The following is a 23,539-nucleotide window of genomic DNA, read 5'->3' on the forward strand; positions in this document are numbered from 1 at the left end:
CCATCCTATGCCTGAAGCCTATCACAGATCGCTCATCGACCTGCCTTGCCTTGTCCAGGTTGAACAATTCCAACAAGCTATTTTTATCCTGTCCTTGTAATTTCTTACTTCTCTTCAGCAGAAACAGACTACGCTCAGGGCGGGGGCACAGTTATCCCTCCATGACACACAAAAGCCCTCTGAGGGATCGGTTAATTCTAAGAGGGACGGTGGCTTTGGAGTCTCTGTACTGCACCCCAATTACCAATTTTAACTGGGGCTGTCTGTTGCTCACGGCGGCACGAGGCTGCCGACTCACTGGCCACTGTCACTGCCAGGTGAACGGGAGCAGACACCCTGAGCTCGCTGCCGGCTGCCAGCACAGTTTGTTTTCTTCCAGACACCGGGTTCCCACTAATTAGTCCTCACTGACCTCAATATGACACCGTTCCTTAAAGAACAACAACAACAAAAAAAAATCTACTGTGGGAGGGTTCTAAACTGCCCCAAGGTTCCAATTAGATCACTTCCTTACCCATGAAGACGGTCCTTTCAAGCGAAGGCCCATGCAGCTCAGAATTATATAATAATAATGGAGGAGAGGAGGAAACCCTGAAATGTCAGATGGCATCCCCTCCCCTGGCACTGCCCCAAGTCTTTTAGAGCACTGCTGTAATTTTAGCAGGCTTCACAAATACCCAGGCAAGACACCGGCCAAACGCAGTTTCTGAGCGAGGTCTAAGCCTGGCATGGTAGTTCACACACACTATCATCCCAGGACTAGGGAGGCTAAGTCAAGAAGGAAGAGTTCAAGGCTAACCTGGGCTGCATAGAAAGTTCCAGACCAGCCTGGACCACATAATGAGAGCATGCCCCAAAGAAAAAAGCAAAAGAAATGAAAATAATAATCATCATAATAATGACAGTGATGACGATGATAAATTTTAAAAATAAAAAAGTAATCTGGGGTGGTTCCTAATACTCTCCATTTCTAAGTCGCGCCCAGAAAAACACTCATTTGAATGACTTACATACCATATTTTGGGTACCGTTGTAGGTGGCTTTCTGTTGCTGTGTTTAAAAACACTGACAGGAAGCAGCTTAGGGAAGAAGAGTTAGGGTTAGGGTTTCAAAGCAAAATTTCAAGGCAAGAACCTGGAGGCAGAAACTGAAGCAGAGGCTACGGAGGAGTGCTGCTTACCGGCTTGCCCAGCTTGCCCTCCATGGTTCCTTCACCCTGCCTTTCATACAACCAACCAGTCCAGCAGCCCAGGGGTGGCACCACCTACAATGTTCTGAGCTCTCCCACAGAAATTATCAATCCAAACAATGTAGCCACAGACTAGCCTACAGGCCAATCTGACGGGAATGTTTTCTCAGTTGAGGTTCCCACTTTCCAAATGATGCTAGCTGATGTCAAGTTCGCAAAAAACTAACCAGTCACAGATACCAAAGTTTGAGAATTGGGGTGGTTGTTTGTTTTGCAATACCGAGAATCAAACTCAGAACCTTGAACACCCAGGCAGTTGTTTTACTAACCATTGCACTACACCTAAATGAGCAATACACGGCGCCCCAACCAGAGACTTGAGTTTGTTGGGATCAATAATCATGAACTAGAAACCCCAATCCTGTGAGTCAAAATAAATTTTCTCCTTATAAGTTGATTGTCTCAAGTATTTTGTTATAGTAACCAAAAAAAAATGACTAAGATAGTATAAATTATGTGGCTCAAAGTCCAACCCATTATTTATGAATGGCAGAGCCAGGGTTCCAACCCAAGCATTGGGATGTAGAGGCTCTCCGTACTATTAGCAAGAATGGGAGTTCTGCTATCTAGTTGATCCAGGAGGGAGCCAATCATATCACACTAGCCTAGGGACAAGAGGAATGAGTCTTATTATCCATGCCATCTCCTTCAATTCTGATCCTCTGGTGGATATTGTCCCCAGGTAGCATTTTTGGTCAATTATGCTGTACCTGGATACTTTATTATTCCTGCTGGTAGTAGGTTGATTATTTGGTTCTTTTCTTTTTTTTTTCTTTCTTTTTTTTTTTTGTTTGCATTTTTTTGGGGGAGGGGTAATTTGTTTTCTGAGATAAGAACTCACTCTGTAGCCTGTATTAGGCTTGAACTCACAATCCCCCTGCCTCAGCCTCTTTACCAGGTGGCACATGAGTACTCTACAAAATGCATCCTCAGAAAGTGAAAATAAAGAACTGAGACGAGTCGAGATAAGCCACATGCTGGGTTGCAGTTCACCAACTCGTGGCAGGAATAGCTGGCCTTCGCAGGAGACGACACTCAGCTGATGATAGCTCATGACAGGTGGCGTGCTTTGGTTTGGCTTAACAGCAAGCCATCTGGAATGCCAGTGTCCAGGCCCACCCGTGTTTACCTACAGAATATCATAACCTCAGCCATTCTCTCTACTTCACAAGGTCCTTACCTGTGTGCAAGCTCTTCCCCTTCAGACAGGGGCTTTCTGAACGGCGCTTCCCATCCTCCTGAAGGAACATTTGAATTGTTCCCTCAGCAGCGCCACCGACTCTGCCTCTGAGTCACAGTTTATTTTTGCACTAACTTTTCACATCCGAACATCTCAGTGTCGGCTGCCAATTCTTTAATGCGGTTTGTAGACAGAGGGAAGAAAATTCTGCCATATCTATTTATTAACTCTGGACATTAAGTTTCCTTCCCATTTAATCTTCCCTCATACGCCACTCTGGCATATTGACTTCAAACGGCCAACAAGATCTTCAGAACACATACTCCAACATTTCCACAAGGTGGGAGCTGAGTTGGATAGGCCACTAGTACTTGAATGGTCAACGCTCCTTTGGGCAGACTGACGGGATTTGAGAAGTGAACTTTCTAAGTCAAATCCATGGTTGGTCCCACATTTCCATTACACATCCCTACTCCACCACTGACATGTTAAGTGACCTGTTGTGAATTCATTTGTGCCCCTAAGCCCTTCTACATGACCTTCAAAAATACAAAACAATGCCTAAACATCTTTACCTATTTTGCAATGACAAATATTTCCTGGACCGGGGATTATTTTTATGCACAAACACCCTGAAGATTTCTCAATACAGAATAGCATAGAGCTGACTTCTGGGCCTAAGAGGGACTCCTAATGACAGGCATTAGACTAAAGATGTACACAGGTAACTAAGGAGCATCCCAAGGCCAGCAGGCAGTCACCCACAGCCATCCGTGTGTGACCACAACTACTGCTTACAAACCTTGAAAATATTTATTTATAAATCAGCCTAAATTGTTGCTCCCAAACAAGCCCAGCCTTGTTCAAGAGCAAAACACCAAGACTAGCCATTATCTGCATTATCCCATGATCCAGGCTCAGAATGTTTCCTAGGCAGAGCTCTGCCGCTCGTGGCCAGCCCTTCTTCAAGCCTCCCTTACTGTGCTTGCCCTAATTAACTGCTCTGGAAAACATCCCAAGACTCACACTGACTACATCCAACCCAGACAGTACATACTGACGGGGGCTCTGAGACACCCAATGTACATCCACAAACCACAAGTGTATAGGCACCCTCTAACCAGAATGCAGAGCCAAGGCGGGGGAAGGGAGAATGTGCAGGAGGCGGGAATACAGCGTGTTCTATCCACAGCTTATGAAGCTCACCCTTATGAAGAAGGCAGTCACCTACTCCAAGGCAGGGACTGTTGCTTTTCCCACAAGAAGGTGCCTGGACTGCAGACTTGGAAGCCAAGGACCAGCTCTGACCTTAATCCTAGATTTTTATTTGGCCTACATGGTACTTGTAAGAGCTATCCTTTAGCTGCCAACTGGTAAGACTTAGCAGCTTTACACAAAGAGACCTCCGGGCTGGGGGCAAAAGCTTCCAGGCCCCGGGTGCCATTCCCAGTGCCAGGGAATAAGACAAAAGACCTGTGACCGTCTGCTGAAGTCAGGAAATCTGGCTGTACTGGACCAATAACCTTCATGGCCTCCAGGACGTAGGTAGGACCTATTCACCACAGTCCTGAGAAGTATTTCTGCTGCTTGCTAGTGTCTAGACCACTAACCAAGCATCAACCAGAGACAGAAGGTCTTTCTTGAGCCTTTGTATCTTTTGAAGGTACAGAAATGGCTTACTGCCCAAGACCATGGGCTTAAAAAAAATGGAAGAGACACTCTTTATTATAAAGAACTTGGAAGTGCTGGGCATGATGGGACATGCCTTTAATACCAATGCTCAGGAGGCAGGGGCAAGTGGATCTCTGTGGGTTCAAGGCCAGCCTGGTTTATATGGGAAGCTCCAGACTAGCCAGGGCTACATAGTGAGACCCTATCTAAAAAAAAAAAAAAAATTGGGGGTGGCTTCCCTCCCATCCTGGATCTGGGATTCTTTCAGTTCTTCACAGTATCTAGCTAAAACAACATTATCAACAGAAACAGTGGAAATGAACATGGTAGTTCATGCTCATAATCCCAGCACTAAAAAGACTGGGGCAGGACTGCTATGAGTTCAAATCCAGCCAAGAGACAGTTCTAGACACTATGGAGAAGGCTGGAGAGAGCGGCCCTGTAACAACAACAACAACAATACCAACAACAACAACACACACAAAACAGATAGATAGACAGACAGACAGACAGACAGACAAGGTGATAAAGAGAAGATGGATAGACAGATGATACAAGACAGATGATTAATAGACACATAGATATATAGGAGACATATAGCTAGAACATAAATATACATCCTGATGCAGGGATAATAAATAGGTAAAAGAGGAAGAGAATGGATCTGTCAACAGCTCACCAACTAGTCATTATCTGCATTATCCCATGCTCCAGGGCTCAGGATTCCCTAGGCAGAGCTCTGCAGCTGATGGTGAGCCCTTCTTCAAGCCTCCCTTACTGTGCTTGCCCTAATTAACCTTCTAGAAAACATCCCACGATGTTGACATACGGAAAAGACAGACCAGTTAACTCTCTCTGGATCAGCTCCAAGTTGCTCTGCCCTGGAGTGCTCTTTGGCGTCCTGTAAAGCTATCAGGGCAGACCACCTGGGACGTCTCAAAAGTCATCCTGCACTGTGCACATCTGCTTGGACAGCTCCACCCTGAGTTCGATATGCAAGGGTCACGTGCATTATTTTCCATATCTCTTCACTGCCATATAGTTCATATCATCCATTCTTTAACTACCTGCTATTTCTTCTCTGACCTGACAACCCGGAGGCTCAGAAGGGTCATTCCAACAGCACCCGGGAGGGCCCAGCACCCGGAGATACTTACATCACTGCTCTTGGGCCTCGCCAATGCCAGGCTGTCTCGGGCTAATGCCACGATCACGTTGCTTTTCTCTCCAGCCCAGTGCACCACCATCTGATTGTGGGAGTCATTCAGACTGACCTGAAAGAGACCAAAAGGAAATCAGGACCTGTGGTGAGTGACAGGCACACACATTCCAAACCAAGACTCCCCCTGGTCCCCTCTGCCACTCAGATTCTGAGATATGGTGCCTGGGGTCAGGGCAGCCTCCCCTCACTGCTCAGCAAACCCTTCCATCAGCACCTTCCCCAAGACGAATCACCAACCCGTCCTACACTCATTTATACTGTAGATAACATCTCCTGGGGACAGGACTTCACAAGGGACTCCTCTGCTTTATTTCATCCTTGGTGGCATCACTCCATATGTGTGGTGTGCACTAACACGTCCGGTTCATTCAAAAAAACTCACCATAGGCTGGGAATGGTGGGGTACAGAGGGGATAGTTAATGGGGGACAAGGAATAGATGGAGGAAATAACTTTTTTATATTTAGATTTAGTGTGTGTGTGTGTGTGTGTGTGTGTGTGTGTGTTCTCAGAGTGTATGCTATAGAACATGTGCAGAGGTCAGAGAAAAGGAAAACTTTCTGGAGAAGGGAGCTTCACCATGCGGGTTCCAGGAATTGAACTTGGGTTTTCTGTCTCGGTCACAAATACCTTTACCCACCGAGCCACCTCACCAGCTGGAAAGAATAACTTCTAACATCCTATAGCACCGTAGGAAGACTATGATTGACAACAACAGTTAATTGTATTCAAACCAGAGAAGATGATAAATACTCTCAACAGAAACCACTGACTGTCCGGGGTGATGGACCATCCATTCTCTGACCATTACCTGCAGGTGCCCCTTATCTGACCATGACACACACCCTGAAACACCAGACTGCACCTCAGGAACATGGACCACTCAGTATGTGTCAATTAAAAATTCTATAAAATATTTTTTTTAAATACACAGGCCAAAAGGCCACAAACTTTTTGAACTTCTTTCTAAACGAGTGTATCAGGGAGGGAGCATCGTTACTCAACTTTAGGTGAGAAGGAAAGTTGAAAGAAAGACTTGCTTACGCAATTTCTCTACTTTGGTGGCTGTTTGGGGTTTTTTGAGATGGTCCCTCAGTGATCGTGATCCTCCTGCCCCGGCCTCCCTCAGTGCTGAGGTAGCTGAGTGTGTCACCTGACCTTTAAGTTTATTTTTTAAGTGTCTCAAATAAGGAAACGTTTCTCAGTTCTAAACGGAAGTAGCCTTTAGATTACTGAAACAGTAGCTCTCAGCCTTTCAGGTCTGCAAATAAGCAAAATAAAAACAGAATAAATAAGCTAACTGAGGTCTGAGTGGCCATTTGTATTTTTCCTGGTGTGGATATAGATAAGCCGCCATGTCACAGCTAGACCAGCTTCTCTCTCTCTCTGTCTCTCTCTCTCTGTCTCTCTCTCTGTGTCTCTCTCTCTGTCTCTCTCTCTCTCTCTGTCTCTCTGTCTCTCTCTGTCTCTCTCTGTCTCTCTCTGTCTCTCTCTCTCTCTCTCTCTCTCTCTCCTTCCTGAAGACACCACAGACTCTTGCCCTGACTGAGACAGCAAGGTATATCCCTGGGACAGGGCTCCAGGCAGAGGCTCTGACAGACATCCTAGGGACCACTCCACCCACACACAGTCCTGTTTTCTTTCCCCATTCGCTGGTGGCAGCTCGGATCCCAATGCCCTAGAGGCAAACAGTAACAGGCTAGAAAGTGCCTGGGTTCCTGGGTTCCTGATAGGCGGGGCTGCCGCTGATAAGGAACACTCAATCTCAACTTCTCAGACGGGCACTGCTAAGCTTTCAGGGTTTGTCTGATAAAAACTAAGGAAGAATATAAACTTGGAGTAAAGAACCACTTTTTCAGGTCACTTTTGCCTCATGGAAAAACTATCTGTGCGGCTTTGTTTCTCTCTTTTCACTATTCTGTCTCTCTGAATGCCTGTGTTCTCATCTTAGCTCACCATGCACTGACTGACAGGCATCCATTCCAAGACAGACTTTTCCAGAACACTGGAGCTCAAAAGTTACGGAACCTGTGCGGACACCAGCAAGCTCCAGGGTTCCCTCTAAGAAGCAGGATGAGGCCTCCCCAAACCCAGCCGTCCCACTGCTCCTGCTGAATAGTATCAGGAACAAGCCAGGTTGGACAGCCATCTGAAGATCATCACAGAACCTGTCAGGCCCTCGGGCAAGGAGGTCCCGCTTGAGACACTGAGCATCTGCCTCTGAGCCTGGAGAGCTCACCCACCCGGGCCAACACCAACTCGTGGACTACTGAAGAGTTCAAGTTGAGCGAACCAACCCTTCTCACAGCAGATCTGGAGCAGAAAACCTGCCCCCCTCCACAGCCTCTCCCTCTTCCTTTCCGTTTCTCCTCCACCCTAATGTGTTCCACCCACTCCTTGGGGGTGCTCTCAGATGTCACAAGGGAGAAGAAAAACACCTGGGCCACAAGCTTGGCAGCCAGCTCCAGTGAGAAGATAATCTATAACAGCCCTGCTTCAGGTCATAAGCACCTGCATCTAATGTGATCCAAAAACCAACCGTTTAGACATATGTATATCTGAAGTGAGACCGCGTCAAATAAAAAAGACCCTTGATATTTTTTAGGAAAATATATCATTCCAAAACCCCACTTCTCACTCCCAGTAGATAAGTCCCTGCAAGCATCAAGAGAAACGTGCAAATCAAAAGCTAGAAATAAATTATTTAACTCAAAAAGCTGCTAAGGGTCTCCCCCCAGCAGCTTAAACCTCTAACTTCCTCTTCCCTTCTCTTCCCTCCCAACCTAGGCTTCCAGGAAGATACTGGAAATACTGGATCAGAGAACCAGCACAGGCACCTCGGGTCCTCGGGCTAAAATCTTCTCCCCTGCAAAGCCATCTGCACCCTAGGAACCAGAAGGGAGCAAGGAGAGAACCACGTAAATGGCACTAGGAAAGGGGGTTAGGAACCTAGGAGCATCACCCGAAGTTCACACAGGGTCTGGGATGAAAAGATCCTCCATATTCAATCCGGCCATCCTCAAAGCGGCGGGCACAGCCATCCCTCTGGCAGGTTAATAATCAGAGGACGCTTTGAACAGGCTACAAAGTGGGAAGGGATCAGAGTGGAGAAGAGGTCTGACGACACTTGCTGAGGTCTTTGTAGCAGAGGGCATAGCTTTTGTTAACTGAGCCTACGGGATGAGAGATGAAATGGACACAAAAGAGAGGCATCAAAATATTCCAGGGGGTTCTCATAAAGGAAGCCTCTGGAGGGCAACCTTGGTGGAACTCTTCTTTTCTTTTTCTTTTTTTTTTTTTTCCTTTAAGCCTTTTCTATCTGATGTCCCCTATATTCCTAAGAGCAGACTGGAAAAGGGCAGCCCAGCGCATAGAAGGAGAAGGCTCTCTGGCAAGCAACGGCTTGTCCAAGGGTCACCAGGCACGCACACAAACAGTTCCGCTCCTTGCCTTGGCAGAGACCTCAAGCATATCCAGTCATGAGAATATAACTCCCTGGTGAGTCACCACTAATCTTCAACACAGCCTAGGTGCCCATCCCCCGCCCAGCACAGGACCAGAATCAGTAGCGGGGAATCAATGCACCCCAAGGACAAGGGAGCCAGGGAGCCAGGAGAGCAAGGCCAGCAAGCCATAAATTTTATTAAGGTCAAGACATGCAGTCTGCTTTCCTCCTCTCCGTGTCAGTCCTACAGGGAAAGGCAGGAAGCAGCCCCCAAAGGATTGTCTTGCCATCCTCCATGGACTGTGACCAAGAAACCAACGGCCCCAAGACAGCCCCCAACATCAGGAACCCACAGATTGCCGTGGCTGAATCTCCTTAGTGGTGGCTTCCAGTTTGTTTGGGTCCTTTGCCCTCTTCACAGCCAGCTCTTCCTAATGCTCTCCCTCTAGACAGCTGCAGGCTTGCGGATTGGTTCCCCCAGTCTCTCCCACTTAGTTCCGCACACTGATGAAGGAGACACTGGCCTGCCAGGGGGTGGGAGGAAGTGGGAGGGTGACTTTTCCAGGAACATAACCTTGATATGTAGTCAGTCATAACCGTAACCCCAGGGTGTGAACAACCTTCCTTCTCTTTTGTCTCTGGTTCACAGGCGATAGCTGGAGCCTGATAAATGAGCCACAATTAATTGGGGCCGTAAAGGCAGAAGGGAGGGGCCCGAGTGCCTTCGCTCAGAAGGCAGGGGAGAAAAATTGCATGCCACAGGGATCTCTGAACCAAAACTCTATCTCGGATGACAAACTAAATCAGGTGGCCTCTCAGACCTCTGCTAGGCTCACAGGTAAGGGTTAGGAAAGCCCCAGAGGCCAGCTGGTCCAAGTTGAGAGCCTTAGAGGTCACCCAGCCAGGATCAGAACTCCAGAGGTCACTCATCGTAGGACCAAACCCCAACACCAGAGGCCACCTGGCATAGGATCAGGAACCCAGAATCCACCTGGTTGAAAAACAGAGACCTAGAGAGCCAGTGAGCCAAGAACAGAAGTACCTGCTTCATCCCAGAAATACTTTATCAGAAGTCCTGGGAAGGTAACCCACGGATGAGCATTTGAAAAACCCCAGAAGAGTCTCATCTAGCTCATTTAGAAGATGATGACTCTGGTCCATTCTCTCCCTTCCAGATTGTGAGAGGCCAACAGAACACTGTTTCTAGGGGGCTGAGGAGAGATCAGCACAGTCTTCAATGAGGCATGGACGCAGGGGCGGGAGGGGGGAGGAGCTGTCTTTGGAGACTTGGCATAGCTGTTAATGAAGACTTCGCGCGATACTAACTCACTGCTTTAATACAGACAGACCTTAAAAAGAATGCCAGACGCAAAGGTCACATACTGCACGACTCAATTTATATAAAACATCCCGGGCAGGTAAATCCACAAAGGCAGGAAGCAGGTGGGTGGCTGCCAGGAGGCTGAGGAGGAGGAGTGAAAGGAGTATCTGTGATTTGCTCTGGGACTAATGAGAATGCTATGGACCTGGACAGAATGTACAATGCATGGAATGCACCAAAGGCCACGTCATTTGCAAGGGCTCCTATGCGAATTCTACCTCACTTTCTAAAACATTCCTATGACCTGCGTAGAACACTCCACTCTCAAGTGCAGATCCTGTATCTAGGAGCTCCTACTCGTCACCAGTACGTATTTCCTGCCAGCTCACTGTGAGCCCTCGCGCCACCAAAATATGCAGCTAGCATGAAGCATCCAGGAGGCAGGCTGGAGCCTAGGTCTCTAGCCAAGGCAACATTTCACAGCCATGGGAGAGCATCCGTGGAGTCGGAGCGCCCACGTCAACCTCACTGTCCCTGGCTGGTGCAAGGGTCACAGGCTCCGGACTACTGCTTACAGCAGGCTCCCAGCTATCATCGCCACCCACACCTTGACATAGCTCAAAGTCTTTACCAAACACAGGCACCCCTCTGGCTGTCCCTCGGTCCCCCAGCGTGCCCTAGTGATCCACAGACGCCCAATGACTGGCTTCTATTATTTGCTTACTCTTCAGAGTAGGGGAGAATCTGCCGTCATCCTCGGGCTCTGGCTTGTTATAAATAGAAGGGAGGAAATAAGTGCTTGTTGTGTGAAGGGAAGGATGTACATTACACACTGAGGTCTGCTAGCTGCCAGGTACCCTGCGGGCTCTTGAATCACATCTTACTTCTGAGAGCGCATCAAGGGCTTCTGGGAGAAATTAGGGCTGCAGGTCTGAAGAGGGGATGAGGAATTCCCAAGAAAACCACCAAATTCTGTCTGGTCTTTGATACTTACTCGAGAGGATGGGGGTTCCTTCATTGAATAGCCCCACACCTCTCCCCAGTCATTTCTTCTGCCATGATCACCTTCACAATGGCCAAACACAAGACTTAAGGAGTCCTAGGCACCCCAGCCTGACATCCTCCTGCCTCCTACACAGCTCCTTTCTAGAGTGCATTGCGAGGTGTTACAAGCAAGGCATCCCAGTCCTGTTCTCTGCCTCACTGGCCGTGAAATACAGAGAAGCCTTTTTAAAAATTCACCAGTGAGTAGAGAACAAACACCCTGATCCTTCAACTCTGAGGATAGAATCAGCAGCTAAAGCTTCCCCTACCAAGTACATGACACTGGGGGTGGGGGCAGGGGGGGCTTGGGAATCAAAGATGGACAACCCATGCCTAACACCCAGGTTTTTCATTTTTCTAACCAGGTGACCTAAATGTGAAGAATGCAAACTGGCTCCCAGTGTCCCCTTTCCAGACCAATTTCCCACTATATTTAGAAAGCTCATTACCCTTCTGGACTTGCTACCTCAGGAGAACTGAAATATCATTTTGAGTGCTCCCTGAAGACAGCCCTGTCCATGGGTTCGACAAACTCACTTGACCTTGGAGTTGACTCAAGATGCAGCCTGCACTAAGTGAACTTGCTAACCACTTAAGGGACAAATTCATGTCGCTTATTGTATAGGTGAGGAAACAAAAGAATGACCTTGAACTAAAATCTGGAATTTCTCCACCATCTTTATTAGAGCTGTTTATTAAAGTTGCCATAGATGGATGTGACAGAGTGATGGAGGGAAGGAGGAAGGGAAGACAGAGGGAGGAAGAGAAGATGGAGGGGAAAAGGGAAGATGGATGGAGGAAGGGAAGATGGAGGGAGGAAGGGAAGATGGAGGGAGGAAGGGAAGATGGAGGGGAAAAGGGAAGATGGATGGAGGAAGGGAAGATGGATGGAGGAAGGGAAGATGGAGGGAGGAAGAGAAGATGGAGGGGAAAAGGGAAGATGGATGGAGGAAGGGAAGATGGAGGGAGGAAGGGAAGATGGAGGGGAAAAGGGAAGATGGATGGAGGAAGGGAAGATGGAGGGAGGAAGAGAAGATGGAGAGGAAAAGGGAAGATGGAGGGAGGAAGAGAAGATGGAAATAGGAAGGGAAGATGGAAGGAGAAAGGGAAGATGTAGGGAGGAAGGGAAGATGGAGGGAGAGAGGGAAGATGGAAAGGATAATGGGAAGATGAAGGGAAGACAGAGAGAAGAAAGGATAGCCTTTTTTCCTACCACACCAAAAAGACAATAACCACATTCTCACTGGCTTGCAGTATCAGCCCTACCTGTCATTCACTGCCAAATGCTACACCCTCCAGGCAAACACTGTCACCTGATTGACAATGGCCTTTCTTGTTACTGGAGAGCTCCTGAATAAAAGGAGCCTGGAGAAAATCTGTACCTTCCTTCACTAGTGGGAGAGAGAGAGAGAGAGAGAGAGAGAGAGAGAGAGAGAGAGAGAGGGAGAGGGAGAGGGAGAGGGAGAGGGAGAGGGAGAGGGAGAGGGAGAGAAAGGGAGAAGGAGAGAGGGAGGGAGGGTGGGAGGAAGGGAGGGAGGGAGGGACAGAGGGAGGGAGAGAGGAAAAAATATCAAAGCCGAAAGGAAGGTCAGAGAACATCTAACAGCTGCTGACTGGAGAGGCTTCTCTCTGAGGATCTTACAGGGAACATCCCCAGTGCCCCCCCCCATACAAACACAGCAAGCGCCCCAGCACTATACATCAGAAGCTAATGCTTTCCTGCCTTCTGTGAGGATTTCCCTGTAAAACCCAAAGCCATTCATTCACTCCTCTAGAGACAAAAGTCTAGCTGTGTAACCCAGGCAGCCCTGGAACCTACTGTGAAGCTTGGGCTGACCTTGAACTCTCAATCCTCCGGCTTCCGCTTCCCCCAAAGGCTCTTGTACTGCTCTGTTGGATGGGGGGACAGCTTCAGACCACCCACTTTCCCCGGCTCCCCTGTTTGACTCTGTATAAATAGCTGCTTACTTTGTTCATTCAATAAATGTTTATTGAGCATTTACTGTAAACCAGACACTGCACTAGGTGTTAGGAAAGCAGCAGACTGGCTGGTCTTGCCTCACTTCTCTTAAATTAGTAGAGGAAAGAAGCACCAAGTAACAAACTTAATGAGTGCTTAAACTGCAGTTGTCAAACAGAGAGGACAATGGCACTTCCTGGAAGAGCTAATGAAACAAAGATGGAGCGGGAGCAGTTAGTTAGGGATGTAGGGCTGGGGCAGAGGAGAGACACGGAGACCTAGAGAAGAATAAGAGCCAGGGACTGAAGAGTCCTAAAATCTACCATGCCTGAAAAGTTAAAACAGCAGTGTAGCCAAGAATAGCCTAGAAGAAGGGAGGATTATATGAGAGCTATGGATTCTTGGAGAAGACTGAAGGCTTTCACAGAAAGAAAGGAAAGAAGAAATAGAGGGAGCAAGGGAAGAAGGGAGGGAGAAAAGGAGAGATGGAGGGAGGGAGGGGAAAAGAGGAAGGAAACAAGCTGCGGATTCCCACCCAAGAAGACCCCCTATGTATGAGAGGCAATGGTGCGACACAAATCTGAACCATGGTAGAGGCTGGCTGTGGGTCCTGTCTCCACAATTTGCTGGCTGTCTAACCTGGGAGAAGCCGCTTCTCTTTCTGAGCCACAAGATACTCATCTGGGAATGCAGATGAATAGTAACTCCCCAAGTTCACGTGACTGTTGCAAGAAACAACATCTAAACCATGGATGTATTTCATAAACTTCAACATCCATAAACATCACTTACTTTCAGGTCCAAAGGACTTTCGGCCCAAACCAGCCACTCTTTACAGCATGGCTCCACGTAGAAACTTAATAATGGCATCACCAGGGTTGGAACAGAGACCCAAGAGCTAGACATAACACATGTCAAATAGTAAGACACCACACACTTCGCTGACTCTTGAACTGATGGCTAATGGCACTTTCAGGCAGCCTCCCCAATACTTGACAACAGGGCTCAGAAAGCTGGAGGAAGCCCAAAGCCTAGGTCCCAAGATGTTACCACTAAGACGACATGACTCCCTAACACTGTCCTCACCCAAAGGCACAGCATTTAAACCTATCACCTCAGAGCAGAAGACCCTAAGACCACACCAGCAGCCGCTTTTCCACACTGGACAAGAACTGCAACCAAGATGACTGATTCACAAGGCACAAGCTCCAACCCCGAGAGCCAAGGAAGGCCAAGCTCTCAGTAACAGGAGCTGGCCTGGGAGCGACCCAAGGCTCAGCCTGGTGACATGAGCTAGCAGCAACTCTCTTCAGCTTGCCTGACACTCCAACTCTGTTCTAATAGCCTGTTCACCTCTCCCCAGCTTTGCTTCTCTTCCAGCCTAGCACACCTTGCCAACTTCAGCAAACCCCATGCACGGTTAACTGCAAGATGTATGTTTATAATGACTCAGTGAGAGACTTCCAGGGAACTAAATATACACCAATGAAGTAAATTTTAGGTATGGTGTCACGTGACTCAACTAATTGGGCACAGGTTTCAAATATTCAAATGCCTTTAAACAGCCTTGGATTCCAGATAGCTTGCCCAGCTCTGCTCTATCCCCATGCCCTAGGATCAAGGTTCTCTTCTTCTTCTGGGATCCTTGGACCAGGACCCAGCAGGTCAGCTTTGACCTTCCCAGGTCTCAGGATTGTCAAGACTGAGCTGCCATGAACAGCTCAGCGAACAGACAAGGTTCTATGGGGTCCAAGCCCAAACATCATCCAGAGTGACAGACTCAGAACCCATTTCTTTCCTAAGTAACTTTTGTTCAAAGGTGAGAGAGAGAGAGAGAGAGAGAGAGAGAGAGAGAGAGAGAGGAGAGAGAGAGAGAGAGAGATCAGGACACTATCCCTCAGCTTATAAATGAAAGGCACCAGTACCCTTAGCATCCTACAGCCCTCATTGGCCCTTACCCACTGCCTCCACATAAAAATGACTCTAGCCATCCACCTTCCCCAGACCTCCCCTCAACCAGCAGTCTGAGGAGAAAGCTCTCCATACCATAGATAAGTCTTCTTCCAAATAAATAAAGTCCTAGTAGTCATCTTCCAGTTGTTGTTGTTGTTGTTGTGTTTTTAAGAGAGGGATAGCACAGTACATTGGTCTCTACATGGCACGGAATGCATCTGATATCTGTACATCTTTTTATTGCCCTTGTCTGCCACTCAGATTTGGGATATAATCACATCAGCCTGCCTTTCTGAGAATCCGTAGCTGTGTTTTTAATCTAATTCAGGGGCCTGGAGATAAATCATCCTGAAGGGTCCCGATTTTCCAAGCCAAGAGCCTGCAGCAGCAGCAGCGGCGGCAACAGCAATGGCATGCTACGTTAAAGGGCCAGCGAGGAGGAAGGAGGGCCAGCTTCGGATGCAGTGATGAAAGCCACACACCTCTACTGTTTGTCTCTGTGCCACCTTGAAGGGTTGAAGGGATGAAAGACAGACCCAGACCCACTGAGGCAAGTCAACAGGCATACAGGAGGCAGAACCCAGGAGCGAAGAAACAGCCTCGCTGTGAGGACACGGTTTACATCTCGTTGCTAAGTAGGACCCATCGGATCTGCACACCTCCGCACAACCTGGAAAGCTCTGGTCTGTTTGCGTAAACACAGCACAGGAGAAGGCGCACAAGTTCGGTGAGTCCTTCTGAAGGGTCAACCTTCCCAGGGCCTGGCAGAAGGAGACAACTATACAGAGGAAACTCCCCCCCCCCAAAAAAAATGAACAGAGTGCCCACCTGTCCTCCACAGTGCCCCATGCAGCCCTCCCTACCTGCTGCAACTTGGCCGTCAGAAACCTCCAAGATGTAGGGTTTGCTCAAATCCCGCAACCCTCGCTTTCACTTTCCCTGTTTATGATAAGCCTCTCCGGTGAAGCAGAAGCTGCGATGCCTAGGCCTCCTTCCACTCAACAGAGGCTTGCTGTGCTGGCAGGAAGAACAGCGACAGCCAGGATCTACATGTGGCTGTTAGTTTATTAAAATTAGGTGAAAAGAAATCCAGTTCTTCAGTCACCCTAGCCACAGTACAAGGGTTCGGGGGCCACGCGTACCTAGCAGACAGACTGCACACACAGATGCAGATTGGCACTGCAGAAACGCCTATCTAGCAGTGTTCCATCGGAAGATCAGTTACAAGGCCAGAACGCAGGATCAGACAGCTCTCTGCTAGCAGCAGTGGTGGGGCATGGAGTCACCATTATATTTAACAACTGCTCAGGGCTGAGGGCATATAGCTCATGGAGAAACACGTGCTTGGCATGCACAAGGCACTGGGTTCAATCATTGACACTACCCCCGTACACACACACACACACACATGCACGCATGTACGCACGCACGCACACACAATTACCAATTACCCTGAGGACACCTGAATTTTGTAATTACTCTTTAATTCACAACTGTAGTTCCGGCTGTTTCTGAGTCCCACTCTCACAGAGCCTGCCCCACCGTTCATGAGCATCCCTGTCTTGGCATTTCTACTCCAAGTATCTCACAGCAACGTAGGATTCAGTCCACACCTTGACCCTGACCAGCAGCCCACCCTGCTTTGCCTACTTTTTGGCATCATCAGCGGTTTGGACGCTAAAAGGCCACCCAGGCCACTTCTTCGAAGGCCTAAGGTTCCCAAGTCGATAAACCAATAAATTAGGTCGAAATTAACTGTGACTCATTTTAAACTGAGGAAATTGATTTCTGAATGTGCGTGGCTGGACTGAATATGCCGTCTGCCAGCAGATCCTAACCTACCTGGAGAATGCACAGGAAGGCCCTGTTCTCATTAACAAAGAAAACACCTACCTAAAACCACAGACAATTCCCAGAGAAATACCAATCCCCCAATGTTCAAACCAGAAGAGAGTGAGCTCTCCTGTTCATCACATTTATTAAAAAATGAAGGAAATGCCCACATCACACCCCAGATTTAATACAGCTTTATGTAGTCAACTATCAGTAATCCATAACTGTCAAATATCTCAAACTCCACACTGGCTTTCCCTGCATCCATTCATATAGCTGTTTCCCCTATCAGCAACTTGAAAAATACAAACTCATTTAATATTCACCTGAGCAAAATTTAATGAAGAAGGTAAACTGAGGCCTTAAAAGAGAAGGAGGGAGACTAAATAAATACATACAAAGGCAAATCAATTAGTTCGGGTATTTCATGATTTTCAGACTATCAGTCTGCCCCTGTGTCTCTCTACAATGATCTGGACAGAGCTGGCTGGATCTGTTGCTGCCTTGAGATTAAACAATGACACCACAGAGATGCTTGTGGTCTCTAAGGAGGAAGAGACTCCAGTTGACAATGCCAATGCAAAGCTCCTCCGGCATCTGCTCTCGGCCTTGGGATAGGCAGTGCTGTCAGGATCTGCCTCATGGATCCAGGTCTTAAAACAATGTATTAGCATATCGTTAACTTCATTTTACAGAATACAGTGAAAAGACTGCCAAAAGGAACACAAAGCTGAGGTCTGTAATGTGGTCCCTCTATTCTGATGGCCTCACAAAGTGGGATCCCACTTCTCTAGGGGCTGCTGAACACTGCAAGCTCTGAGGGGGCTCTGCAGTGCTGTCCTCCTGGCCCATACTGGAGAAAGGGGGAGGAGGGAGCCCTTACACCTGGCCTAGAAAAAGAATAACAACCTATTCTATATGTGACACTTCAAGAAGCATCTGATTACCCATGGTCACCACTCCACAAATATATTTAGAGTTTAAATTAATCCCATTATTCATGACACCAAGGGCTACTGGTAACAGAAGGCTGCTGATAACTTGATTGTGTACGTTCACATTATATAAACGTAGACTATTTCTGTAAGGATACACAGCTCACATTATATAGACACAGGCCGCTTCTGTAAGGACACACAGCTCACAATTACATAGACACAGGCCGCTTCTGTAAGGACACACAAAAACCTGGTGACAGCAGTGACCAGCCGAGAGAGGGCTCGCTCGTGATACATGAGAGCTTGAAAGGATTCACCTGCCACCCCTCATTCCGCCTCACAAATGGCTTTGTTGGCGAGCTCTACCTGCCGAAGGCTGGGGAAACCCAGTGGGTGAGGTCTCCTCCCTTTAATCCTCAGTGCCTCTCCCCATGGACTCCTTTCCTCCATTCCTTCCATCTCAAAGCCTCCACTGTTCCAGGCTCCAAGCTACAGATGAACCAAACAGTGCCAGATGCAGCCCAGAATTCAACAGAAGGTAAACAGGCACAACCAGGAGAGGGTTTTCAAGGTCACATCTGAGGCCACCCCGTCTTCACCTGCACAGAACTCAGCTTGGAACAGCCAACGTGCTGCCTTCTCATCTTCAGCTGGAAGCACACAGGTCAACCATCACCACGTCAGAATCAACAAGCCAATTCTTTCCTAAGCGAGTCTATCGTGCAAGAATCAACACCAGAGTGATCTAAAGCCAAACGGTATTCTCTCTCCAAAGGCGGCCTTTTGTCCAGGGCCCTTGGGTTGTAATGGACACATTGTTTTTCATCTCAAATCAGGACACTGTATCCTCTCTGTCCTCTAAAATTTGAGAATTAGGAACAGAGAGCTTGTTGCAAGCAAAATAAGCCTGTAAATCTTGTTGGGCTTTTGTGCTTCATTCCAAAGGATCCCCACTCCCACCACCGAAAAATAAAAATACTAGAAGCAAAAAACAATATGAGAATCCTAAAAGGGAGGATGCTATAAAAATAGAATCCTAGGTCTTTATTCGAATTAACTCCCAGATAGCACAGGAAAACCAGGGCTACACTCCGGAGGGCCATCCCATTTGCCTCGGCACCATGGAGTGAACCGAAGCATTTTGCCTGTCTGTGGGCTCCCTGCGGTCTTCCTCATACATAACTTTATATAGCTTAATGTTCTCCCTACCTTCTCCTCCTCTTCTAGGCAGAAAACTGGCCCACAGAGAATTATTAAGGGCCTCCCATCCTGGGAAACCCAGAGAAGGACCAAACCCAGGCCTTCGAAGGAGCCACAGGAAGATGAAGCAGTAAATTATAACCCAAGGGAGGGCTGGAACCAGGCTTAGAACTGTTCCCACAGGGTTGGGAATTCTAGGGGCTCTGGAGTATTGGGGAACTGAACGAGGGTTCTCCAAGCAAAAAGAAGAGTTGAGGAAGATCTTTGGGGAAGAGGGCAAAGCAAGCATGATGGCAAAGGGCAGGCAAGAAGTCAGCGTGGCACTGGGGGTATGGAGTGTGGGGGTGAGTGGTGGCGAATGCCTTTAACCCCAGCACTTCTGAGCTGAGGCAAAGGGGGCAGGCAGATCTCTGAGTCTGGCCTGAGATGGGCTACACTGAGCATCCCTGGCCGGGGGGGTGGGGGGGACCAAAGGCAGCAGGAGCATCAGTTAAAGGCTAGCCTGAGCTTCAAAGTAAGTTTCAGGCCAGCTTGGGCTAAATGGTCAGACTCTCCCCAAAACATTTTTTAATTAATTAAATATATAGTTTATATATTATTAAATTTAAAAGATATAATAGCTTCCTCCTTTAATTTAACTTTTTTTGTGGGGGGACGGTGTCAAGACAGGGTTTCTCTGTATAGCCCTGGCTGTCCCCAGGCTGACCTCGAGCTCAGAGATCGACCTGCCCCTGCCTCCTGAGTGCTGGGATTAAAGGTGTGCACCATCACTGTCCAGCTTTAATTTGACCTTTTGGAAAAGAAAAAGGGGAATAAAAAAAGGTTTTCCTTGTAAAATTTGAACTTGTTCAGAAAAGCCCTAATATCTGGTCCACTAGTCTCTACTATTCCAAATGTGTTTCTGGGTCAGAACCAGTACTCAATATTCTTCCGAAGATTGTTAGCCTTTAACTGGTCAAAACAGCAAAATCTTTGTATTTCATAAGTTAGGAGGGCAAAAGAAGACACGCTCCAATGTGATGTGCTAACACAGGCTCCGTTCTCAACCAAACTTTCCCTAGATAAAGCCTTCCTTCTCTCCTCCCTGAAGCTAGTGGCCTGCTGCCACCTCTCTGGCTTCTGCTTCCAACCCTGATAAGTGTTTCTACATACTGGTACCCTTACCCTCACCAAGGTTCAAGGACAAGAAGTTGCCCAGCATCTAAGTCTCTCTGTTCCCAACTATAACTCCATCTCCAGAGCCCCACACAGCCGCGGCTGGGTCCGGGCTGGGTTCGGGCTGGGTCTGGGTTGGTTGAGTGGGTGCAATTTTCCCGGCTTCCACCTGCTCACTTACAGTGATCTCGCCTGCCTCCTTCGGTTGTTCTGTTTTTTATTTTTATTTATTCTTTGTTGTTTTGAGAAAAACATTCCCTTCAGACAACTGCTCACTATAACTGTTTGGGTTTAAAAATTGAAGGGACTTTATAAAGCTCGGTGCAGGGCAAGAGTTAAGTGAGCATGTGGATTAATAGTACAGCTGCAGCCTGATGTATTTGGGGGTGGCAGAGGCACTCCGCATAACTGGATCTGTCCCAGGAAAAACAGAGGCACACGGCCACCTTTGCTCCAAAGGTGATTCCAAAGAGATGTGAGTTACTCCAGAGAAGAGCTCCCCACTCCACTGTTTCCTGTGCACAGGAACACAGTGAAGGGCCTCCTGCACCAGGTTAGTACTTGTGGTGGAAATCCTATACCACGAAGTTCTTCCTTTTGCCTGACTCAACTCCTCAACAATTAAGGTTAATGCTATTTTTTCATTAACCTGGGGCAACAGAGGGCAAGGGCAGAGGAAGGCAGCCATAGCAAGGAAGAGCACAGGGAGGGATCCTCGCTGTTCGGTTGGCTGGATCTGCACCCTTCAATGGAACCAGTCTGGCTGGCCTGGAGACATGAAAGCAAAGGGAGGGTTTTGGAGTCGCTCCCAACAAGAACAGAGTTCATCTCTAGCTTGCTCCAAATCCCTGGGAGATTTTCACACACCAAACCCAAAGAAGTGGGGGGGGGGGGGGAATAAACAGCACCTGCATGAATTGCATGAATATTGTAGCGACTAGAAAGTGCCTCTTTCAACTCACACTAGGCCGCAGAGGACCTAAGCTCCTGGAAGGACTGCCCCTCCAGCCTCCCGCTCTCAGCCTGCTGGCTCAAAGGCACAGTAGAGCTGCTAGGCAGGCTGGGGACAGCCATCCTCACCAGCTTTTGCCGCCTTCCAAAGTACAAAAAAAAGGAACTTTAGATGGGGTTGAAGAGGGGAACAAGGATCTGGGCCCAAGAGGAACAGGGCAGGTGGATTTCAGTAGCTGAGCTCTGTACCCCACCCCCACCCCAAGCACTTACAGGTCATCTGGTAGACATTCCTGCCCAGGGGCTGCTGGTGGGTGGCAGTTTGCTGCTCCCACCCACCCACCACCACCCCTCTGTCCACATTTTATTTTGGAAGCACTGAATAGTGGCAAGGTGACTCCCAACACCCAAAGGTCAGTGGGACCATGTGGGCGAGAACTAAAGCACTAGAAGCCCTTCCCCGTGTGACCTTGGATTAGTCACTGCACCTGTCACCGCTTGGATCTCTTCACCCAAACATAACGCCATAGGGTGGCATGTTTTATGAGATGCTTTCTGGCTCCAGGAGTTGATCATTTAACTCTACGTATAGCCTGAAGGAAGACTTTGCTGTGGCCAAAAATCAGTGGGGGAAAGGCAGAACCCAGGCTAATCTTTTAATTAGTACTTTAGTAAGGACCAATCACTCTGGGAAGTGATCATGTTTATCACCTCCACTGGGATCTCCCACCAACCTTCTGGCTTTGCTGATGTCAATCTTAACCACAGTACTGGGAGTTAGACAATAACACCTGGCAAATTAATTCCATCAATGCTGATACTAGTGGACAAACTCGGCTTGCCATCCCTAGCAGTCAGTGGGGACCGGAAGAGTGAAATTTGTGTTACTTATGACCTTATAAACCCATTGCCTGGACAGAAATTAATCTTTAACGAATAATAAGTCCACCAAATTTCTTGCAGTCCTTTCAAATCCCCAAGTGTCACAAGAGATAATTCCTATCCAAAATAAAGTCATAGCACTGAAGTGGATGAAGAAAAGGGGGTGGGACGGTACGCCACACTCCCACGAAAATAAAAATCCAGCTTTATACACACACATGCGCAAACACACACGCACACATCTACCGGGTACACAAGGAACAATCGTGGAGCTTTGAGAGTTGCCCACCTTTATTGGGGTTCACGAGGGTAAATGCGGAAAGCCCTCCTCTGCAATTCTGTGTGAGTGCTTTACAACTGCAGGGTTCTTGCCCCCGCTGCCAAAGGGTGGAATGCGGGGCGGGGGGGGGGGGTCGCTTTTTATCCAGATGTAAAAATGATGCTGTACCCCTCCAATACCTGCTGGAAACTACAGTGGTCTTTCTGCATATAGCCTGAGGTAAAGAGGAGCTGCACCCTTCTATTTACCTGGAATACGTTTGCTAAAATCGACAGGAAGAAGGAAAAGATCTATGCCACCCGAGTGTTGACGGCTGTACTCATGTGATGGGGGGGGGGGGGGGGTGGAAGAGAGAGAGAAAAAGAAAGAAACCCATGCCAGCCGGGAAGTCCCCAAGCGGTGCCTGCACCTGGGAAGCGACTGCAAAGGATGGGTGCGGGGGTGAGGAAGTGCTGGGAGAGGAAAGGACTGGAAGGAGGAAGCTTGCAGAAGTGCTCACCTGTCCGTACACCTGGATGGGTTGGGGCTGCAGAGCGGCGCTCCGCCGCGTCCTGAGTGGCTTCCCGGCCGCCGGGCTCGCCCCCCGGGCATCCCCGTGAGTCCCCAACCTCAGTTCACGCGGGTCGCCCTGCACCACGAAGAATCCTCGGTCCTGGGGCAAGGGCGCACGGCCACCGTACAATCTCTGCGTCCAGCCGCCGCCGAGAGCCCCGGGGGGCAGCAGCGCGACCAGGGCGAATAGGAAAGGGAGTCGCGACTCCCTCCTGCTGCTCCGTGTCGCCATGTTCAGGCGAACGCTCCCGCAGGTGGCGCCGCCGCCAGGAGAGAATGTGCAGCGCGCGCCGGGACAGCGCCGGGCCAGAGCCGGGGCCGCGCGCGCCGCTCCCGGGGCTCCAAGCCGCCCGGGCCGCTCCACTGCGCCCGCCACCGCTGCCACCGCCACAGCCGCCGCCGCCGCCGCCGGGTCCCGCTTGCTGGGCGCCGCGCCGTCACGTGTGCGCTTGCAGCGCGTCCCCTTCGCGCACTTTCTTCGCTCGCCTCGACTGCGGCCCCGCCCCCTGGGATGGGGAAGTCAAGGCAGGGAGCGCCCGCCTGCGGGCACCGTGGTCCCCTGCGAGCACACCTCGCCCTCCCTGCCGCAGTGAAGAACTGTGTGGACGCCGTGTTCCATTTCCCCGGAGTGAGCTAGCTACTCCACGGATTCCTCGGGGCACCCTGGTCGCCCTAAATCGCCGCTGATCTCCGCCCCCTGTGAA

The 23,539-nt window shown here is 48.9% G+C and overlaps 1 protein-coding gene across 1 annotated transcript in view; it reads right to left on the reverse strand.

The window, feature by feature from the left end:
• Positions 1-23,286, reverse strand: part of Sorl1 (sortilin related receptor 1) — a 161,657-nt gene extending 138,371 nt beyond the window's left edge. Inside the window, exons 1-2 of the mRNA XM_057768142.1 lie at positions 22,783-23,286; positions 5,258-5,374 (exon numbers count right to left, since the gene is read on the reverse strand). Coding sequence (XP_057624125.1) covers positions 5,258-5,374; positions 22,783-23,067 — 402 coding nt within the window. The 5' untranslated portion in view covers positions 23,068-23,286. The remainder of the gene's footprint in view (positions 1-5,257; positions 5,375-22,782) is intronic.
• Positions 23,287-23,539: the final 253 nt, after the last annotated feature.

Source organism: Chionomys nivalis, chromosome 4 (genome assembly GCF_950005125.1).
Source record: "Chionomys nivalis chromosome 4, mChiNiv1.1, whole genome shotgun sequence".
NCBI classification, from domain to species: Eukaryota; Metazoa; Chordata; class Mammalia; order Rodentia; family Cricetidae; genus Chionomys; species Chionomys nivalis.